Below are 20,187 nucleotides of genomic sequence, written 5' to 3'. Positions count from 1 at the left end.
ATGCAAGTTCATTTATTTTGTATGCAAAGGTTATTCAAGCACAAATACATATTCATTTTTACTATCAAGCATGCAAGTTTAATGTGCATTTTATGTGTTATTTGTTGTGTATGCAAGTTCATTTATTTTGTATGCAAAGGTTATTCAAGCAAGCAAGCAAGCAAGCAAGCAATCAATCGTATTGTGGATCTACTGGCTGACCATTTTCTCATAACAATGGGATGTGAGTATCGCTTCACTCAGTCTCACTGTTCATTGGCCTGAGGCTCAAACATTGGTTTATTTCATTTATCATTCATTGTGTTGATTATTTATTATGTGTTAATTGTTTTTAAGTCAAGAAAGCAAAGTCAAGCATACCCTTTCATCATGGTAATGGGATGTGGGTATCGCCTACATTCAGTCTCGCTCTTTGTGGGCTTGAGATTCAGACATTTAGTATATTTTATTTATTGTTGGTTGTTCATTATTGTGATGATTACATTAACACATGATTTACATGTTTATTTTAAAATAAATCATTTTCAATTAAACTTAGATTTACTCACGAGCTCTTGTGGTTGTCTCAAATATTTTACACATAGTACAGGAAACGAAGCTTGATAATGCAAGGATAGAAGTCACATTGGGTTATCTTAAAAATAATAAATGGAATTATCTATGCATTTTCTTTTTGGAATTATGTTGAATAATTGCACTTATATGTTTTGGTGTGACGATTCAATAATGTGACATGTTTAATTATCAAACTTTAAATAGTCTCATAAGTTTTGGACAATCATCTTGCACCGACATCAGAATCCAAGTTTCACTAGTTTCAGGCTTTTAACCCCTGCCAAAGTGCCAATGACTACAATACAATGGGCCTCACTCAACCAAACATCCTCATCAACGGCCCATAAGATTTCTCTCCAAGCCCACCGTGTAAACCCTAAAGTTATGAACCCTAATTCTATAAACAACACCTGGTTCATCTTCACCCAATTTCAGCGTGTAGGCGCAGACCAAACCAGAGGTGAACAACAATGGTATCAGGATCGGGAATCTGCGCCAAGGAGGTGGTGGTGGACGCTCGCCACCACATGCTGGGCCGATTATCGTCAATTTTAGCCAAAGAACTACTCAATGGCCAGCGAGTAACCGTCGTCCGCTGCGAAGAGATCTGCCTCTCCGGCGGTCTCGTCCGTCAGAAGATGAAGTACCTCCGCTTTCTTCGCAAGCGTATGAACACTAAACCTTCTCATGGCCCCATTCATTTCCGTGCTCCTTCGAAGATCCTCTGGCGTACCATCCGAGGGTAAGCTATTACGCCTTTATGTTATTTATATACATATTATATGTGTGTATACATGTTAATCTGCACGAATGCACACAATTGTTATGAATGCTTGAGTAGACATTGTTTCTCAGTTTGTATTGATAATTTGATACAAGTGTTGTTTCTGTTCAAGGTGTAACAAATGAATTAGAAGATTTGTAGTAAATTAGGATTTTGAAAAGGTGAAACAAGTTACTGTATGATATTGATAGTCTGTTTATGTGTGTATTGAAAATTGAACTGTATTATGCATCAGACTGCATTTGGCTGTGAGGTTTCTTTGATAAACTTGTTTTGTTTATGGTTGTTCATGAATGAATTACTGGCTAAAAGCGCAAGGGATTGTTGTTTTTGTTGGATAGTTTTGCGGTGCATTGGTAGCGACGAGTGATTGTTATTTGAATTGTATCATGTGTTGTATTGTTTTTAGTAGGTATATTAGATATTGAACAATGTAGCATGATATTATGCATCCAACTAAGTTTGACCGTGCTGTTTCGCTTGAAAGAGGCGTACTTTTGATGGCTGTTTGTGAATGAATTACTGGTCAAATTTACAAGTGATTGTTGTTTATGTTGGTTAGTTTGCGGCGTATTAGTGGCAACAAGTGATTGTCATTTGAACTGTATCATTGTTTTAGTGTTATTTATTGCCATTTTAGATAGTTGTATAACCTGAGTGAATATATTATAGTATTTTCTTGTTTTAGTATACATCTGTTGCTATGTTTTGAGCTGATTTCTACTTGTAGAATGATTCCGCACAAGACAAAGCGTGGAGCGGCTGCACTAGCAAGGTTGAAGGTTTTTGAAGGGGTTCCTACTCCTTACAACAGGAAGAAAAGGATGGTCATCCCTGATGCTCTCAAGTTAGTACCCTACTTTTAATCATCGATCATTGTGTTTCTTCTGATTTTGAATACTTTAGCTTGTTGATCTGATGTAATTTCATCTGTTTTGTTTATTAAAATCACAGGGTTTTGAGGCTTACAGCTGGACACAAGTACTGCTTGTTGGGCCGGTTATCTTCCGAGGTTGGATGGAACCACTATGAAACCATCAAGGTAAGGCGTGTGGTCTTTTTCACCACATATGATTTTGGGTTATTGTTTGGGCTCATGAATTTGGGCCCATTTATCACAGCTAAGATATGCCAAACTTTTGGGTTAGCGTCTGTAATTTAACAAGTAAATATTAATGAAAACAGGAGCTTGAAAAGAAGAGGAAAGAGAAGGCTGCAGTGGTGTACGAGAGAAAGAAGCAGCTCAACAAACTGCGGGCAAAAGCAGAGAAGGCAGCAGAAGAGAAACTTGGCTCACAACTGGAGATTCTTGCACCGGTTACCTACTAAATCTTCTGATTTTAGTTTTTTGCTAGGAGTTTTGTGTTTGATGATGTTGACTCTTTGTATTTCTATGAGGATTCAGTGTATAATGTGGTGGAATCGAACAGTTTTTGTTCAAATACTTGCGTAGCAATTTGAAATTATCTAAAGATTTTTGAGTATGCTTTTGAAAGCAGGCTATAAGTATTATTTCATTTGGTTGTGTATTGTTAAAGTTTTGTGTCTGCTTTATTCAGTTATTATCTGTGTTTAAATGGATTTTAAAGGTAGAGCAAGCTGAGCTTAGATTATAGTTAAACTCAAGTTCGTAATTCAAGTATAATATTTAAACTAAGTTCGTAAATAAAGTATCAATTCAAATATAATGTTAGTAAGTAATACCCTTCATGCCTTGAATGTTGCTATTAAATTCAATGATCTTTATGGGACTCGTAGATTTCAATTGAAGGCGCTATCATTTCAAGGTGCATTCTTTTTTTTCACCAAAATGCCCTATGACCAACAAACACCCAAGCATGTTTCACTCATACCAACTGTTGAAACAGTGATTAACACAAGGATAACCAAGGGGGTCGTTTCACTTATGGGGTTCAACCTCTTCTCTTGCTCGTATCGGTGGCCTGAGATCTGCAAAACAGTAAACACCGTTAGTCTCGTTAAGAGGGGGGAAAGGGATTTTCCCTCTTAACCAGGCTCCGGCGTGAGAATAAGTACTGTTTCGAGAGGAAATAAACAGTGTGTGTATAGAGTGAAATAGGGAGAGAAAAGATTCTGAACCTGAATGATGAAGGGTCCTATTTATATCCGGAGGGTGAAGAAAGAGGAAGCAGCTGTGCCAGCTGTGTGCGCGCGCCAGCTGTCCGACCAAGGGAAATATCCTCTTGGTCTGCTCTGTCACGGCGAGTGTAGTGGTACACGTGGCATCATTGCATTCGCCTGCGCTGGGTACCTCGTACTGGCGTTGTCAGTCTTGCTCCCTGGATTGTCGCAGGCCTATGTGGCGTTCTGCTAGTGGTGACACGCGTTGTCCTCTATGTCGGATAGAGCATCTTTGATGCCAGCTGTGAATCGTCCAGAAGTCTTCTGGAAGCTTCTAGAATGTTTAGGTGACATGGACGCCTTGTGTGCACAAAAGTGGTGTGGTCCCTACCATGTAGGCAGGGAATTGGGACCATACCTCTTCAAGTCCCCCCAGTCCAGTGTGCCTTCTAGTTGAGTTAATCGTCTAGGAGGGATTCTGGACTTATGAGAGTTATGATCTCCATGCGTCGCGTTGAAGTTGGTTCATATAAAGTGAGCCAAATGGGGGCGTGCCGCATGGTTTTTACCTTTTGAAAAGTGAGTCAAATGGACGCATGCCGCATGGGTTTTGACTTCTTGAAAAAGTGAGCCAAATGGACGTGTGCCGCATGGGTTTTGGCCTCTTGAAAAAGTGAGCCAAATGGACGCATGCCGCATGGGTTTTGGCCTCTTGAAAAAGTGAGCCAAATGGACGCATGCCGCATGGGTTTTGGCCTCTTGAAAAAGTGAGCCAAATGGACGCATGCCGCATGGGTTTTGGCCTCTTTGAAAAAGTGAGCCAAATGGACGCATGCCGCATGAGTTTTGGCCTCTTGAAAAAGTGAGCCAAATGGACGCATGCCGCATGGGTTTTGACTTCTTGAAAAAGTGAGCCAAATGGACGCATGCCGCATGGGTTTTGGCCCTTTTGTGTTTCCTTCTGTTGGAAGTTTGGTGGTTATGGGGAAGTGTTTGGTGTGACCGTCTGACGTCCCTGTCTTTTCGGAGGTGAACAGTTGCTTTTGCAGTGACTTTCTGTCACATCAGCAGACCCTGTCGCCCATGCTTCCCGAAAAACGAGTCGACGTCTTCTCTCTCCTTTGACGTGTCAGTCATCTATTGGGTGCTTTTCCTGTTTCCTGACGGTCCACTATCCATCGCATTAAATGCGATGAGTATAAATAGGGGGCGGTTATCCCTTTCTTCCTTCATTCTTGAATTCTAAGTGTGATTTTCACTCTACCTCCTCCTGTGTTTTCCCATCTTTCACATTTTCTTGAGTTCAAAGCATCTTCTTCTTGACATTTGTCATGGCTGAAAAGAATCCAACTCAGAAGAAGAGGAAACAAAGAGGTAAGGCTCCTCCTGGTCCAGATCAGGCCGTCATTAACTGGAAGGAGGAAGAATTTCAGAATCTTGTTAGGGGGATGGACTTCCGTCCCGAGTGGGGGGCTCAGTACCCTCCTCCTGGATCTACTGCCTTGGATGTCCCTCCGGGCTTTATCACGTTATATGTTGCCTTTTTCCGGGAAGGCAGTTTTAGATTGCCGATTACAAAGTTCACTGCTGCCGTGCTGAGGGGTTATGGGCTCCATATTTCTCAAATAAATGCGATTGGGCTTCCCCGGATTACCCATTTCGAATTTGTCTGTAGGCCTTACCGCGTTGAGCCTACTTTTGATATGTTTAACGTTTTCTACAGCGTTTCATACACTAGTGGGTTCTATTCTTTTCAAGCGAGGACATGAGTTGCCCCAGTGTGTTCTGTGCCCTTAAAGGGCATTCATGACTGGAAACAAAAGTTTTTTTACATCTGCCGCGGTGTGATTCCAACAGATATGTCATATAGACATGTGAGTCAGGGGATCCCGAAGGTGGATGTGATCCCAAATTTTTCTGCTCAAGACTGGTATAGGAAGATAACCGCGAAGGCGACTGCTATTTCTCAACTGGATGAGATGGCTTTAGTTGGTGCAGGGATGAGTTTGCTGTGGGTGCCCAAACATCCGCTGGGTCAACCTGTGTATAGCCATAAGGGCAAATGTATGGTTCTTTCATGTCTTACCACTTGATTATTTCCCTTTATGTTTACTATGTATCCTTATTTTTGTTGTCATTTTGCAGTTGGTTACAGTTTGTTGAATGCCTTGGACCCTAAATCAGCGGGTGCCATGGTTGAAGCTATCCAGGCTGATGGGAATCCGACGTGGTTGGATCAGATACGAGGTCGGTTTTTGCATCCCACCGACGAAAGCCTGAGCAGATATGCTGATGAAGTTCTAGGTGAAGATGTTTGGGATGACTCTGTCGACTCGGGTCGAGAGGAAGTCATCATCCTTTCTAGTGGGAGTTCTGACCAGAATGATGAAGATCTAACCTCTCATTGCGCGCATGCAGGTACCGCGCATGGTGGTGCTGCTGAGCCCGTGCATGAGGTTGTTGGTGATGAGGATGAGGCAGAAGCATCTGTTGATCCCTCTGCCCAGTTGGAGACGAGAAAGAAAGCACGGACTGATAGATCTGGGAGGAGAGAGGAGAAACCTGAGGGTGGGGCTTCTGGATCTTCTCGTAAACGATCCTCTACTCTTCCTTATCTAGATTATGTGGTAGTGTCTGATACGTTGCCTGGCCTAGGGGCTGGTGAGGGGCGTCAAGGATCAGATCCTGACGATAAGGCCACTTTGACTGAGCATATGAAGAAAAAAGCTCTTGATGATCACAAGCGTCAACTTGATGAGCAAGCAGCTGCCCTTCTTGTGGCCAAGAAGGCTAAACTTCGAAAGGATGTTCCCCCAGCACCTTCGGAATCTGAAATTGATTTGGGCGTGTTTAGTGGGGGTCATGGGAACCTTTTGGAGGAGATATTTGCTGCCTCTGCTCCTCCAACTGGTAAGTAGCTTCTAGTTGTGTATTGTAGTGTTTTTCCTTCTTGGTTTTTTTTGTTGTTTTCTCGGGGTTGTTCTTGATTCATGTTTTATGATAGCAGCCAAGATTGGGAAGAAACCTCGAGCGGTAGATATTTCTCAGATTACTCCACCTACTTCTCCTCCGTCGAGGACAGTTGGTTTGACCCCTCCTCGTGGTGGTGTTGAGGTGAACGTGGAAGGTGGTGAAGGGTTTGCCGAAGGTATGTTTGAAGTAGGTGATGCTGCTGGAGGTGATGGTGGAGGTGATGGTGGAGGTGATGGTGGAGGTGACAGGGAAAAGGTGTTGAAGTGCAGATGGAGTCTAGTGAGACCACCCCACAACAAACCATCTACACTAAACGTCCTCCTGGTGGGGGTGGAGCTACTTCCGGCGTTGTCCGGAGTCCGCACTTTGAGTGTAATCCTGATGATTCCTGGGGTAACCCAGCCTGCGACGATTTGCCTCACGTCCCCCGCTGGAGCCTTACCCAGGGCTCTCGGATGGATGATTTGAAGAATTGTCATGAGTTTTTTTCTTTGTCTCTTCCGCCTGCGGAGAGAATGTTTCAGAAGAATCGCAACCGCTTTGCCCTTATAGATGATCATGTTAGTGCGGGGGTTCACTTCTTTGCCACATCGCAAGAGATTCTTCGCGAATGGAGGTCGATGGGGGAAGAAACTCTTGAGTTTGAGGAGGCGAAGAAGTCGTTTTCCGAAGAGAAAGAGAAGTTTAATGCGGAGAAAAAAGGCTTGCAGTGGCGGGTTGCTGAAGCTGAGCGGAAGCTTGAAGAGCAGAAGCAGTTAAACGAGCAAAAACAGAAAGATTGGGAATCTGCCTGTGCTCGTACAAATTTAGAGATGCAGTCGCAGCGTGATGCTATCGTGCGGCTATCTGGTGAGAAGACGGCCCTTGCTGAAGAGGCGCAGCAGGTGCGTGTTGCTGCGGAGAAAAAGGAAAAAGAGTATGTTGCTCGGATTGACAAGCTGGAGCTTCTTGCTCAGGAGAAGGCTGCGGAGTGTGAGACTGCTCAGCGCCTTCTTGATGAGAAGACGGCTGAATGTCGTGCTTCTGAGCTTCTTGCTGAGGAGGCCTCAGCTGATAGTAGGTGGTTGCTGTCTCGCGGTGTTCCTTTGGTAACGTTCTTTGTTTGCCTTGTATTCATATTTCTTTTGCTTTTGCCTTTGTGTATTCGTTTCTGCTATCTTATTCGACCTTGTTTTTCATGCAGCTTGCTGATCGTATCTTGCATTCTTCTGAGCTTGCCCGCTATATGTTTGAGTTGGGTAGGGCAGGGTATAATAGTGGGCGCAAGTTTGGGTATGCTGAAGGCAGGTTTGCAGCTGTCAACAATGAGAAGGATTACCACTTTGAGTTATTTAAAGAGGATTGTGACGGTGCTTATGCTGCTAAGCGCCAAGAATTTTCGATGCTTGATTTTGCTGTTGTTCGAGCCGCTGGGAAGTTGGCTCACAAAGTGGATGGAGTAGCCTTATTGAAGAAAGCTTTGGGAGAAGATGGAGATGCATCAGGAGGTGCTGGCCCTAGTTAGACCTGTTGTGCGGATTCCGGCCTGTGTGCCGTGTATAGCCTTGAATAGGCTTGTACTGACGGTTGCCTTAAGACAATTTAAACTTTGTTTACCTGTGGGTGTGTGTACCTTGGATTTTTGTAAACATTTTATGGTTTATTTTTGTGGTTATGCAGATTTTGTTTTCGTCACAATGTGTGCATGTTTAATTACTTTGATCAGGTGTCACGAATGAATGATGGCGCTGACAGGTGATGTTGTGTTAGTACAACGTTTTTATTCTGTCGTTTAGGTATGTGCGCTTTGCATGTGACGTACGAAGTGATCGATTTGCAGGTTATTGTGTGGGCTCGGCTGTGTTCAGCCTTGGGAGCGTTACAATGTTTAATGATCCTGCTATCGATGTTTTCGTGTTTATGTGGGCACGAAGTTATATTTTGGCGTTTTGTAGGCTTTGGTTGTGTTTCTGACCCGGCTGTGCACTTTGTTGTGACAAGCCTTGGAGGTCTACAACGTTTCCTATGGTCGAGCCATTGATGTTTTCGTGTGCGCCCAGAGTAATAAATGCAGTTGTGACAAGAAATTTGCATGAAATAAAGGTAGCCAAACACTTCTTGTATTAAGTAAATGTGTTGGCGATTCGCCTTTTACGGTTACATGGTCGTATTATATGTAGCACTTCCGTAGCTGTTGGGCATTCCAGGTTCGATGTTCAGTTCTTTGAACCATCGTTCGAGATCATCTGCTGCAAAGTTTGTTCCGTTGTCGGTGATGATTCTGAGTGGTAAGCCGAACCGGCATATGATTTGCTCCCATATGAACCGTTTAACGACTGCCGATGTGGTTGATGCGAGGGCCTTTGCTTCTACCCACTTGGTGAAGTAATCAACCGCGACTATTATAAACTTGACTGCTCCTGGAGCCTCTGGGAAAGGGCCTACCATGTCTATGCCCCATTGTTGAAAAGGCCATGCGGTCGTTACTGGCACCAGTTCGTTCTTGGGGCGCATGGTCTTTGGTGCGTGCCTCTGGCAGCCACTGCATTTTCTCAATTCTTTCACGGCGTCAAGATGCATCCCGGGCCAGTAGTATCCGGCATTCATTACTTTTGCCACTACCATTCGTGGCCCGGCATGGATACCACAAATGCCTTGATGCACCTCCCGGATCAGGTAATTTGCGTCGTCGGCGTCAACACATCTTAGCAGCGGGCCGAGATATGACTTTCGATACAGTATCCCGTCTGCCATCTGATAATGTTCTGATTTGTATTGGATCTTTCGCGCCTCGGCTTTGTTTTCTGGAAGTATCCCGGACTGTAAGTACATGATTATAGGTGTCATCCAGGACGTGGTTCCTGTTTGGATGACGCTTACTTCTCTGAGTGGAACAGATGGGTTGCTCAAAACTTCTATGCGCACATCTTTTGCTAGGTGCTGGAAACTTGTCGACGCAAGCTTGCTTAAAGCATCTGCCGGCTTGTTTTCGCTGCGGTTTATGTGATGCACCTTGTAGGAATAGAAAGTTTGTAGCAACGTCTTCGCTTGGTTGAGATAGAGTGCCATTATGTCGCCCTTGGCTTCATATTGGCCGTTGATTTGGCCTGCTACTAACATGGAATCCACATGCGCTTCGATGTCGGACCCCCATTTTGATTGCCAAACGCAAGCCGGCCAGAAAGGCTTCGTACTCCGCTTCATTGTTTGTGCTCTTGAAGTCTAGGCGTATGGCGTATGTGAACTCGTGTTTGTCAGGGCTTACTAGCCTTAGCCCTGCGCCTGCCCCATCTTCGTTAGATGCACCATCTGTGTACAGTAGCCATGGCTCTTCTGTTTGTTTTTTCTCAGCTTTCTCCATCGCCTTACATTCTCTGTCTTTGTCGTCTGGGACTTCTGTCATAAAATCTGCCAAGACTTGGCCCTTGATCGATGGACGTGGTCTGAAAACCACATTGTGTCCCCCTAGCTCTATTGCCCATTTGGCCAACCTTCCTGATATTTTTGGCCTTGCTAGGATATTCCCGATATTGTAGTTTGTTAGCACGTGGATGACGTGATTAGCGAAATATCTGTGCAGCCTTCTTAACGCGTGGATCAGTGCAAGGACAAGCTTCTCCATGATTGCGTATCTGGTTTCAGGGTCGGTCAAGGTTCGAGACACGTAATATACAGGCGTTTGGACACCTTGACGATCAATGAGCAATACGGCCCCGACTGCCCTATCGGAAGCTGAGAGGTAAAGTACCAAAGGCTCTCCTTTGTTTGGTGCGGTTAAAGTTGGTAGCTTGATGAGATAGTCTTTCATCTCGCGGAATGCGCTATCTGCTTCCGGAGTCCATTGGAACTGGCTTTTCTTCATGCAGTTGCGCAAGGTCTTGATGAATGGGAAGGATTTTGCAGCATGGTTAGCTAGAAAACGATTGAGTGCTGCTAATCGTCCTGCTAGCTTCTGCATGTCTTTGATGTTTGACGGTGAAGGCATTCTTTCTATGGCTTGGACCTTCTCTGGATTTACCTTGAAGCCGTCTTTTGTGACTATAAAGCCCAAGAACTTCCCTTCTTCCATTCCGAATGAGCACTTTGCTGGGTTTAGTTTGATACTTACGCTACGCAGCGTGTTGAAGGTCTTTTGGATATTTGCCAGCATCGCGCTCTCTTCCTTGCTCATGATTACCAGATCATCCATGTACACTTCTATGTACTTACCAATGGCGTCACTAAATGTTTCGTTCATCAACCTTTGGTATGTTGCACCCGCATTCTTTAAGCCGAACGGCATCTTGGTGTAACAATACAGCCCCGTTGGTGTGCGGAATGCGGTTTTATCTTCGTCTTGAACAGCCATCTGGACCTGGTGGTACCCTTTGTAGCAATCCAGAAAACATTTCCACCGAAATGTTGCCAAAGAATCTATTTTCTCGTCTATGTCTGGTAAAGCGTAGCAGTCACGGGGACATGCTTTGTTCAGATCCTTGTTGTCACACCCCAACCAATGGCGGAAACATCGAGATGAGACGAAGTGTGAAGATTGCTAGAGACATCATAACGCTATTTGTGACAATATTTAGAAAATCCAAATTTCATTTCATTTCATAACTTCAAATAGTCAACATTACAAGAAATTCAAATACAACAAGTTTAACGAAACAACATGATAACATAACAAGATTTGATACAACATATTAAACCCTAACGTCTATATGTGTATCTAGGCATCAACGCTATTTCTTTTCTTAGCATCGTCCTCATCAACCTGTAACATGTTTAAAATAATTCAATGCAAAAGCAAAGGCGAGTATACAAGTTTGGTACATACATAGCATAAGATAAAAGTGTGAACAATTCCTCATAGCAAGCATGCGATTCAAGATAAACATTAAATATGGCATGTGTATAACATATCAAACCAAGAAAACGCAACTTGCTCATGACATAACCAAAGTTTCAGTAGAGGCGGGTCGTTAATCCTATAGCGCTACATATGTCAAGGTTTGGCTCGTACGAAGTTAATGATAAGTTCAACACATAAGAATCACCCAAATTTAAAGTATCAAGTCATCACATATACAAGCATGTTATAGGAATGTTCATGTGTTTAGACAAAAGTTCATGTGTAAGTTTCAATAGGTAAACATGTTACTCCCCAAAAGTGGTAAAAGTAAAAAGGGGGAAAGTACGAGTATACTCACAAAGTTTGCATATGTTTTCCGATTATCCAATTGTTGACGAGTAGAGATTTAGAGTCCGAATGTATAAGGGTTAAGGTTCAAGTATGTTTAGAGTCGAGATTCGGTGTTTAAAACAACATAAAAATAAGATATGAGAATAACATGGAAAATAATCAATTAGTACATATGATGCTTGTTCTTGACACTAGGAAACTCGAAGGAGTTTAGATGTTTTCATGGAACAAGGTTCCATTAGAATCGTGACAAGTTATCATAGTCTAGGATGATGTAATCTAGTACCCCGACATATGAACACTAGTTCATCATCAAAGATTCGATTATTCGAATAATATATTTAGGTTATATAATATATGTCCAATAGTTCAAGCATGAGGTAGAAGATTAAAATCTTCATTTTGGTACCTCTAAATGTCATAGAAGTCATGTAGGAGGTAGGAAGATCAAGTCTTCCATTTAGGCACCTCTATGTGTTCACCACTACACTTGATGTAAAAAAAACAACCAAGGAGGGTCATGAACATACAATAAAGAATAAGAAATATACACACTAACTAAGAGAAATCATCAAATCATGTGAGGATTGTATGTTTGGACAACCCAAGTTGTTCCATAATCACTCATGTATCAAAGACAAAGTTTGACATGACTTGTGGGTTAAAAACCCTAAACAAAACACCAAGTTTACGAGGTTTAATCCTCTGATTTTAAATGTCTCAACCTTGTTTTTAAGCTTAACCAACCATGGGATAAGTTGTAAGCATTAGGACATAGGTATGAGATGTGTTAGACACAAGTTGCATAGGTTTAAACAAGTTTTTGATGAACATAAAAACAAACAGAAAGTTTATGGACTATTTCGGGGCATTTCCAGGTCTGATTTCTCCAAGGAGAAGTCTAGGAATCGAACCCCATGATTATACAAGCAAGTAGGAAAAAGAATCGAGTGAATCGGATAAGAATTGAGTGAGTTATGCTCATTTTCGTGAAGGGGTGTCAATCTACTCGAACCCTTGCTTTCAGCTACGGTTTGGTGGATGTTTTGTGAGTTTTTAGGGTTGCAAAAGTGGTAGGGAGGCTGGTTATAAGTGGTATTTATAGGGGGAAGGATTAGGGTTTCAATGGGTTGGGCTTTGGAAGTGTTTAGAAGGGGTTACACCTTGAAACTAGCCCACAAAACCCAACTATATGGGGCTGAATTTTGTTGAATTGGGGCTGCCATATTTCTTTATTTTTTTTTTATTTTTAGAACATTATAATGAGTGATTTTGTTAATTAAGTTGTGTAATAATATGCAACAATGTTTCCCCTAACTTGTAACAAGGTGAAATATGAAATAAAACATGATTTAACTAGGTAAAAAGTGTAATGTACAAGTTTTATTTACGAAGCAAGTTCCGTATTTTACAATGATTACGATGAAAGAATGGTTATAAGAACACAAGCTTTCCAAAGATAGAATTTCACGTAAGGTTTCTAAATGTAGGAAGTTTGAAAACGCAGGGCGTTACAGTCTCCCATCCTTTAGGAAATTTCGTCCCGAAATTTATTCAAGAGGAAGGCTTGAAAGAGTTTTTGGCATAAAGGTGATCATTAAGAATTGAAACTTGGGAAGTTTGAAAGTTTTGAAAAGTACCAAATTTTGGAGAACGTCAAGGTAGATTTGCAAGGGGAAGTTTTTAAGGATAGTGTAAAAAAAATCATACTTTCGTAAAACCTGTTTATTGAGAGGAACGAAAAGGTTTGTTACTTTAAATAAAGCAATAGAGGTATACTAAGTATAGTTTCACAAGAATCAAGAATAGGGAGGCTATTTTATAGGTAACGAGGTAAGTTAGGACTCAAATGTTTAAACAAGCTGGATTGCGAACGAGTTTTGTATAAAATAATACGAGTATAGAATGAACGAATGACTCTTAAAGAGTACAAGTATGTGAATAGCATAAGTGTTGGATAGATGAACATAGTGTGTTAAGGATGAAGTCTCGTCATGAATAATCGGATATAATGCGTTTGTGAGTTGCGTGAAGTTGTATTAGGTCCAAAAGGTCTGCAACACACTGAATTTCTCATGGCACGTTTTACAAAAGTTTGGTAACATGGTGAAAACACTTATATATAGGAAGTACCAGCGGCGTATCCACCATGTTTTAACCACATTACGTCCGTTTCGTTACTCGGGGTCATGTTACGTTCCGTGTCTTACCATACACAGTAGTACACTCTATGGTTCTCATACGCCTATCACTATAATCCCGTGTGCACCCGCGATTATACTGATCGTCGCATGATCCACATAGCTTGTACTAGTTATGTATGAATCAAGGTATACATGAATTTGAAAATAAGAATGTGTACGTAGAAGAATGTCGTATGTAAGCATGTTTATGTTTAAGCATGTATGGGACCCACGTAAGCGAATCCCTCGGATTACGCTCGCGTATAGGTACGAATGTACGAATCATGAGTAAGGATGAAAGTATGAGCATAAGTTCAAGTATGAATACGCATGTATGTATGAGCATAAACATAAAACGTGTAAGTTGTATGTGTACAAGTAGAAGCGTAAAACGTATAAGTAGTATGTGTATGAGTACAAGCATAAAACGTATGAACATAGGTGTAGGTATGAAAAATAAAGATTGCGTATATGGTGTACGTTGAGAAATTGCGGAGAAAAAAAAAGTTAAGTATGTAGATACGAACGATATAAATGATGTTATCGCGAGATATCGTCTAAAATGTGTATGATGATGTGCATGTATAGTTGTTTAAACAAAACGTTGAGTTTGTCGAATCAAAATTAGATTGAGCTTGGTTTGAAAGGTAGAATATAGTTTGTATATGTAAAGGAACATAAAGTACTCATTGGTCATGCTTAACGTATTTTGTAATGATTGAAATGCTACTTTTGTTTAAAAAAAAAAAGAAGTTCACGTATGTTGAAAATTGTCGGTCCCCATGAAGTCTTCTAGCCCACGTGTTTTGAAATTTGGATGACGAGTTAAGCGTTGTAGAGAAGGTTTTTTTTTTTTTTTTTTTTTTTTTTTTTTTTTTATAACGGGTTTGTTTCATTTGCATCAAAACATGAAAATTTTGGACTTTGAAAGTTCTTGTGAAAACGTCGACCCTTAGAAAAGAAATTTAGTAAAAGAACTTAGTGATTGTTTAAAAATAATTTTAACAAAGGATTTATTGATGTTGGAAAGAGTATTTGGTAAACGGTCATATAACATCTATGAGGTCTTATAAGTAATTGAGAAAGGTTAGTTTGATTTCGATTAAGAGTGGAAGTCTCTAGTATGATGATATAATGTGAACGTGTTTCAGTTAATAAATCAGATGTGAAGTTCATGGGCAAGAGATTCATTAGACCGATTAAATTGATAGGTAGCATTTCGTAAGGTTTGGAAATTCGTGTAGTAAAACGGTAAAGACATGATTAAGAATCTCGTGTATATGATTTGAGTGAAAATGGATGGTAGAATAAGAAGTACGTTTGATAAACAATGTATTTTGAAATCGGTATAAGTAGGTATTTTGAATAATGATAAATGATTTAGGTATAAAACATGATCGGGTTTGCATAATAAAATATTTTGAAAGATAAGTTTTGGATAACGGTCACCTAAGTAAGGGAATCACCCCTAACTCGTTGGTGAAGTCGTTTTAAGGGAAGAGGGGTGGAGTCAATCGTCAAGGTAAGGAAGTCACTCCAATCTCGATGATACATCTCCACTAGTTGTTACAAGGAATATGAATTTAAATTATATGAAAATCATGCGTATATAAGTGCATCGAAAAGGTTCGATATGTTGTGCGTGTGAAAAGAGAAATCAAAGGTAAACTCGAGGTTGAAAGATTGCATCGTATAAAATGAACAATAGAAACACATGTTTGACCAAAGTTTGGAGTGTTCCAAAACGGAACTTTGACTAACCAAAGTGGTCGAAAAGTCTTTTGAATTTGAGGAGCATGTTTTGGCCTAATAGGTAAAATACTCTCGCCGACAAGTCGGTTAACGGTATTTACCCTTCCGGTTACTACATGTCCCAAATCAATCGAAATTTCGAGACTTGGCGGGATTTATGAAAAAAATGCCAAGGAGTGGAACTAGTCGACAAGGTGCGGGTTTCACCCCTAACTTGACGATTTCGTATCCTAAGTGTGGTTGGTACTCGTCGGGTCAAAATTTAATTTCGACGTGTTGACGAGGGTCCACTAGAACTTGAAATTTGAGATTTACCATTAAGATGTGGATTTCACTCCTAGCTTAATCGCGATATCTCGTGTAAAAAAAAGAATAGGTAGATTGAGAGTTGTTCACTAAATTGTGGGTTTCACGCCTATTTTGGTGAATTCGTCTCATTTGTACAATATGAGTGTTGTCGGATTTAGAATAATCAAGTAAAATGCATGAGGGAAGTGTGTGTTGAAGGAAATACACAAGCAAGTATAAACACATAAGAAAGCATATCAAGAATGGTACTTAAATAATGAAATGATAAAACAAGTGTTAACACATAATAGAACAAGCTTTAATGCGTACGAATAACATGTCAAATATTACACATGAGTAACATACATGTTTAAAAGAGCATAAATAAGTAACAAATAAGGTATCATGTAGTAGTCCAAGCAAAGCATACGAATAAGGCTTTAAAACTATAGACTAGGTGAAAGCATTCCTACTTTTCCTAATTCCCTATAGTTATGGCTCTGATACCAATCTGTCACACCCCAACCAATGGCGGAAACATCGGGATGAGACGAAGTGTGAAGATTGCTAGAGACATCATAACGCTATTTGTGACAATATTTAGAAAATCCAAATTTTCATTTCATTTCATAACTTCAAATAGTCAACATTACAAGAAATTCAAATACAACAAGTTTAACGAAACAACATGATAACATAACAAGATTTGATACAACATATTAAACCCTAACGTCTATATGTGTATCTAGGCATCAACGCTATTTCTTTTCTTAGCATCGTCCTCATCAACCTGTAACATGTTTAAAATAATTCAATGCAAAAGCAAAGGCGAGTATACAAGTTTGGTACATACATAGCATAAGATAAAAGTGTGAACAATTCCTCATAGCAAGCATGCGATTCAAGATAAACATTAAATATGGCATGTGTATAACATATCAAACCAAGAAAACGCAACTTGCTCATGACATAACCAAAGTTTCAGTAGAGGCGGGTCGTTAATCCTATAGCGCTACATATGTCAAGGTTTGGCTCGTACGAAGTTAATGATAAGTTCAACACATAAGAATCACCCAAATTTAAAGTATCAAGTCATCACATATACAAGCATGTTATAGGAATGTTCATGTGTTTAGACAAAAGTTCATGTGTAAGTTTCAATAGGTAAACATGTTACTCCCCAAAAGTGGTAAAAGTAAAAAGGGGGAAAGTACGAGTATACTCACAAAGTTTGCATATGTTTTCCGATTATCCAATTGTTGACGAGTAGAGATTTAGAGTCCGAATGTATAAGGGTTAAGGTTCAAGTATGTTTAGAGTCGAGATTCGGTGTTTAAAACAACATAAAAATAAGATATGAGAATAACATGGAAAATAATCAATTAGTACATATGATGCTTGTTCTTGACACTAGGAAACTCGAAGGAGTTTAGATGTTTTCATGGAACAAGGTTCCATTAGAATCGTGACAAGTTATCATAGTCTAGGATGATGTAATCTAGTACCCCGACATATGAACACTAGTTCATCATCAAAGATTCAGTTATTCGAATAATATATTTAGGTTATATAATATATGTCCAATAGTTCAAGCATGAGGTAGAAGATTAAAATCTTCATTTTGGTACCTCTAAATGTCATAGAAGTCATGTAGGAGGTAGGAAGATCAAGTCTTCCATTTAGGCACCTCTATGTGTTCACCACTACACTTGATGTAAAAAAAACAACCAAGGAGGGTCATGAACATACAATAAAGAATAAGAAATATACACACTAACTAAGAGAAATCATCAAATCATGTGAGGATTGTATGTTTGGACAACCCAAGTTGTTCCATAATCACTCATGTATCAAAGACAAAGTTTGACATGACTTGTGGGTTAAAAACCCTAAACAAAACACCAAGTTTATGAGGTTTAATCCTCTGATTTTAAATGTCTCAACCTTGTTTTTAAGCTTAACCAACCATGGGATAAGTTGTAAGCATTAGGACATAGGTATGAGATGTGTTAGACACAAGTTGCATAGGTTTAAACAAGTTTTTGATGAACATAAAAACAAACAGAAAGTTTATGGACTATTTCGGGGCATTTCCAGGTCTGATTTCTCCAAGGAGAAGTCTAGGAATCGAACCCCATGATTATACAAGCAAGTAGGAAAAAGAATCGAGTGAATCGGATAAGAATTGAGTGAGTTATGCTCATTTTCGTGAAGGGGTGTCAATCTACTCGAACCCTTGCTTTCAGCTACGGTTTGGTGGATGTTTTGTGAGTTTTTAGGGTTGCAAAAGTGGTAGGGAGGCTGGTTATAAGTGGTATTTATAGGGGGAAGGATTAGGGTTTCAATGGGTTGGGCTTTGGAAGTGTTTAGAAGGGGTTACACCTTGAAACTAGCCCACAAAACCCAACTATATGGGGCTGAATTTTGTTGAATTGGGGCTGCCATATTTCTTTATTTTTTTTTTTTATTTTTAGAACATTATAATGAGTGATTTTGTTAATTAAGTTGTGTAATAATATGCAACAATGTTTCCCCTAACTTGTAACAAGGTGAAATATGAAATAAAACATGATTTAACTAGGTAAAAAGTGTAATGTACAAGTTTTATTTACGAAGCAAGTTCCGTATTTTACAATGATTACGATGAAAGAATGGTTATAAGAACACAAGCTTTCCAAAGATAGAATTTCACGTAAGGTTTCTAAATGTAGGAAGTTTGAAAACGCAGGGCGTTACAGTCTCCCATCCTTTAGGAAATTTCGTCCCGAAATTTATTCAAGAGGAAGGCTTGAAAGAGTTTTTGGCATAAAGGTGATCATTAAGAATTGAAACTTGGGAAGTTTGAAAGTTTTGAAAAGTACCAAATTTTGGAGAACGTCAAGGTAGATTTGCAAGGGGAAGTTTTTAAGGATAGTGTAAAAAAAATCATACTTTCGTAAAACCTGTTTATTGAGAGGAACGAAAAGGTTTGTTACTTTAAATAAAGCAATAGAGGTATACTAAGTATAGTTTCACAAGAATCAAGAATAGGGAGGCTATTTTATAGGTAACGAGGTAAGTTAGGACTCAAATGTTTAAACAAGCTGGATTGCGAACGAGTTTTGTATAAAATAATACGAGTATAGAATGAACGAATGACTCTTAAAGAGTACAAGTATGTGAATAGCATAAGTGTTGGATAGATGAACATAGTGTGTTAAGGATGAAGTCTCGTCATGAATAATCGGATATAATGCGTTTGTGAGTTGCGTGAAGTTGTATTAGGTCCAAAAGGTCTGCAACACACTGAATTTCTCATGGCACGTTTTACAAAAGTTTGGTAACATGGTGAAAACACTTATATATAGGAAGTACCAGCGGCGTATCCACCATGTTTTAACCACATTACGTCCGTTTCGTTACTCGGGGTCATGTTACGTTTCGTGTCTTACCATACACAGTAGTACACTCTATGGTTCTCATACGCCTATCACTATAATCCCGTGTGCACCCGCGATTATACTGATCGTCGCATGATCCACATAGCTTGTACTAGTTATGTATGAATCAAGGTATACATGAATTTGAAAATAAGAATGTGTACGTAGAAGAATGTCGTATGTAAGCATGTTTATGTTTAAGCATGTATGGGACCCACGTAAGCGAATCCCTCGGATTACGCTCGCGTATAGGTACGAATGTACGAATCATGAGTAAGGATGAAAGTATGAGCATAAGTTCAAGTATGAATACGCATGTATGTATGAGCATAAACATAAAACGTGTAAGTTGTATGTGTACAAGTAGAAGCGTAAAACGTATAAGTAGTATGTGTATGAGTACAAGCATAAAACGTATGAACATAGGTGTAGGTATGAAAATAAAGATTGCGTATATGGTGTACGTTGAGAAATTGCGGAGAAAAAAAAGTTAAGTATGTAGATACGAACGATATAAATGATGTTATCGCGAGATATCGTCTAAAATGTGTATGATGATGTGCATGTATAGTTGTTTAAACAAAACGTTGAGTTTGTCGAATCAAAATTAGATTGAGCTTGGTTTGAAAGGTAGAATATAGTTTGTATATGTAAAGGAACATAAAGTACTCATTGGTCATGCTTAACGTATTTTGTAATGATTGAAATGCTACTTTTGTTTAAAAAAAAAGAAGTTCACGTATGTTGAAAATTGTCGGTCCCATGAAGTCTTCTAGCCCACGTGTTTTGAAATTTGGATGACGAGTTAAGCGTTGTAGAGAAGGTTTTTTTTTTTTTTTTTTTTTTTTTTTTTTTTTTTTTTATAACGGGTTTGTTTCATTTGCATCAAAACATGAAAATTTTGGACTTTGAAAGTTCTTGTGAAAACGTCGACCCTTAGAAAAGAAATTTAGTAAAAGAACTTAGTGATTGTTTAAAAATAATTTT

At 39.7% G+C, this 20,187-nt stretch overlaps 1 protein-coding gene across 1 annotated transcript; it reads left to right on the top strand.

Annotated features, from left to right (window-relative positions):
- Positions 1-961: 961 nt before the first annotated feature.
- On the top strand, positions 962-2,856 carry LOC110864934 (60S ribosomal protein L13a-4). The gene is made up of 4 exons (XM_022114102.2): positions 962-1,297; positions 2,070-2,186; positions 2,294-2,381; positions 2,525-2,856. Exons 1-4 carry the CDS (start codon positions 1,026-1,028, stop codon positions 2,666-2,668), a joined length of 621 nt encoding a protein of 206 aa, XP_021969794.1. The 5' UTR covers positions 962-1,025; the 3' UTR covers positions 2,669-2,856.
- Positions 2,857-20,187: the final 17,331 nt, after the last annotated feature.

The sequence above is a fragment of the Helianthus annuus genome, chromosome 6 (assembly GCF_002127325.2).
Source record: "Helianthus annuus cultivar XRQ/B chromosome 6, HanXRQr2.0-SUNRISE, whole genome shotgun sequence".
NCBI classification, from domain to species: domain Eukaryota; kingdom Viridiplantae; phylum Streptophyta; class Magnoliopsida; order Asterales; family Asteraceae; genus Helianthus; species Helianthus annuus.
Note: the sequence above shows the minus strand (reverse complement) of the source record. Positions and strands in the feature narration are given on the sequence as shown.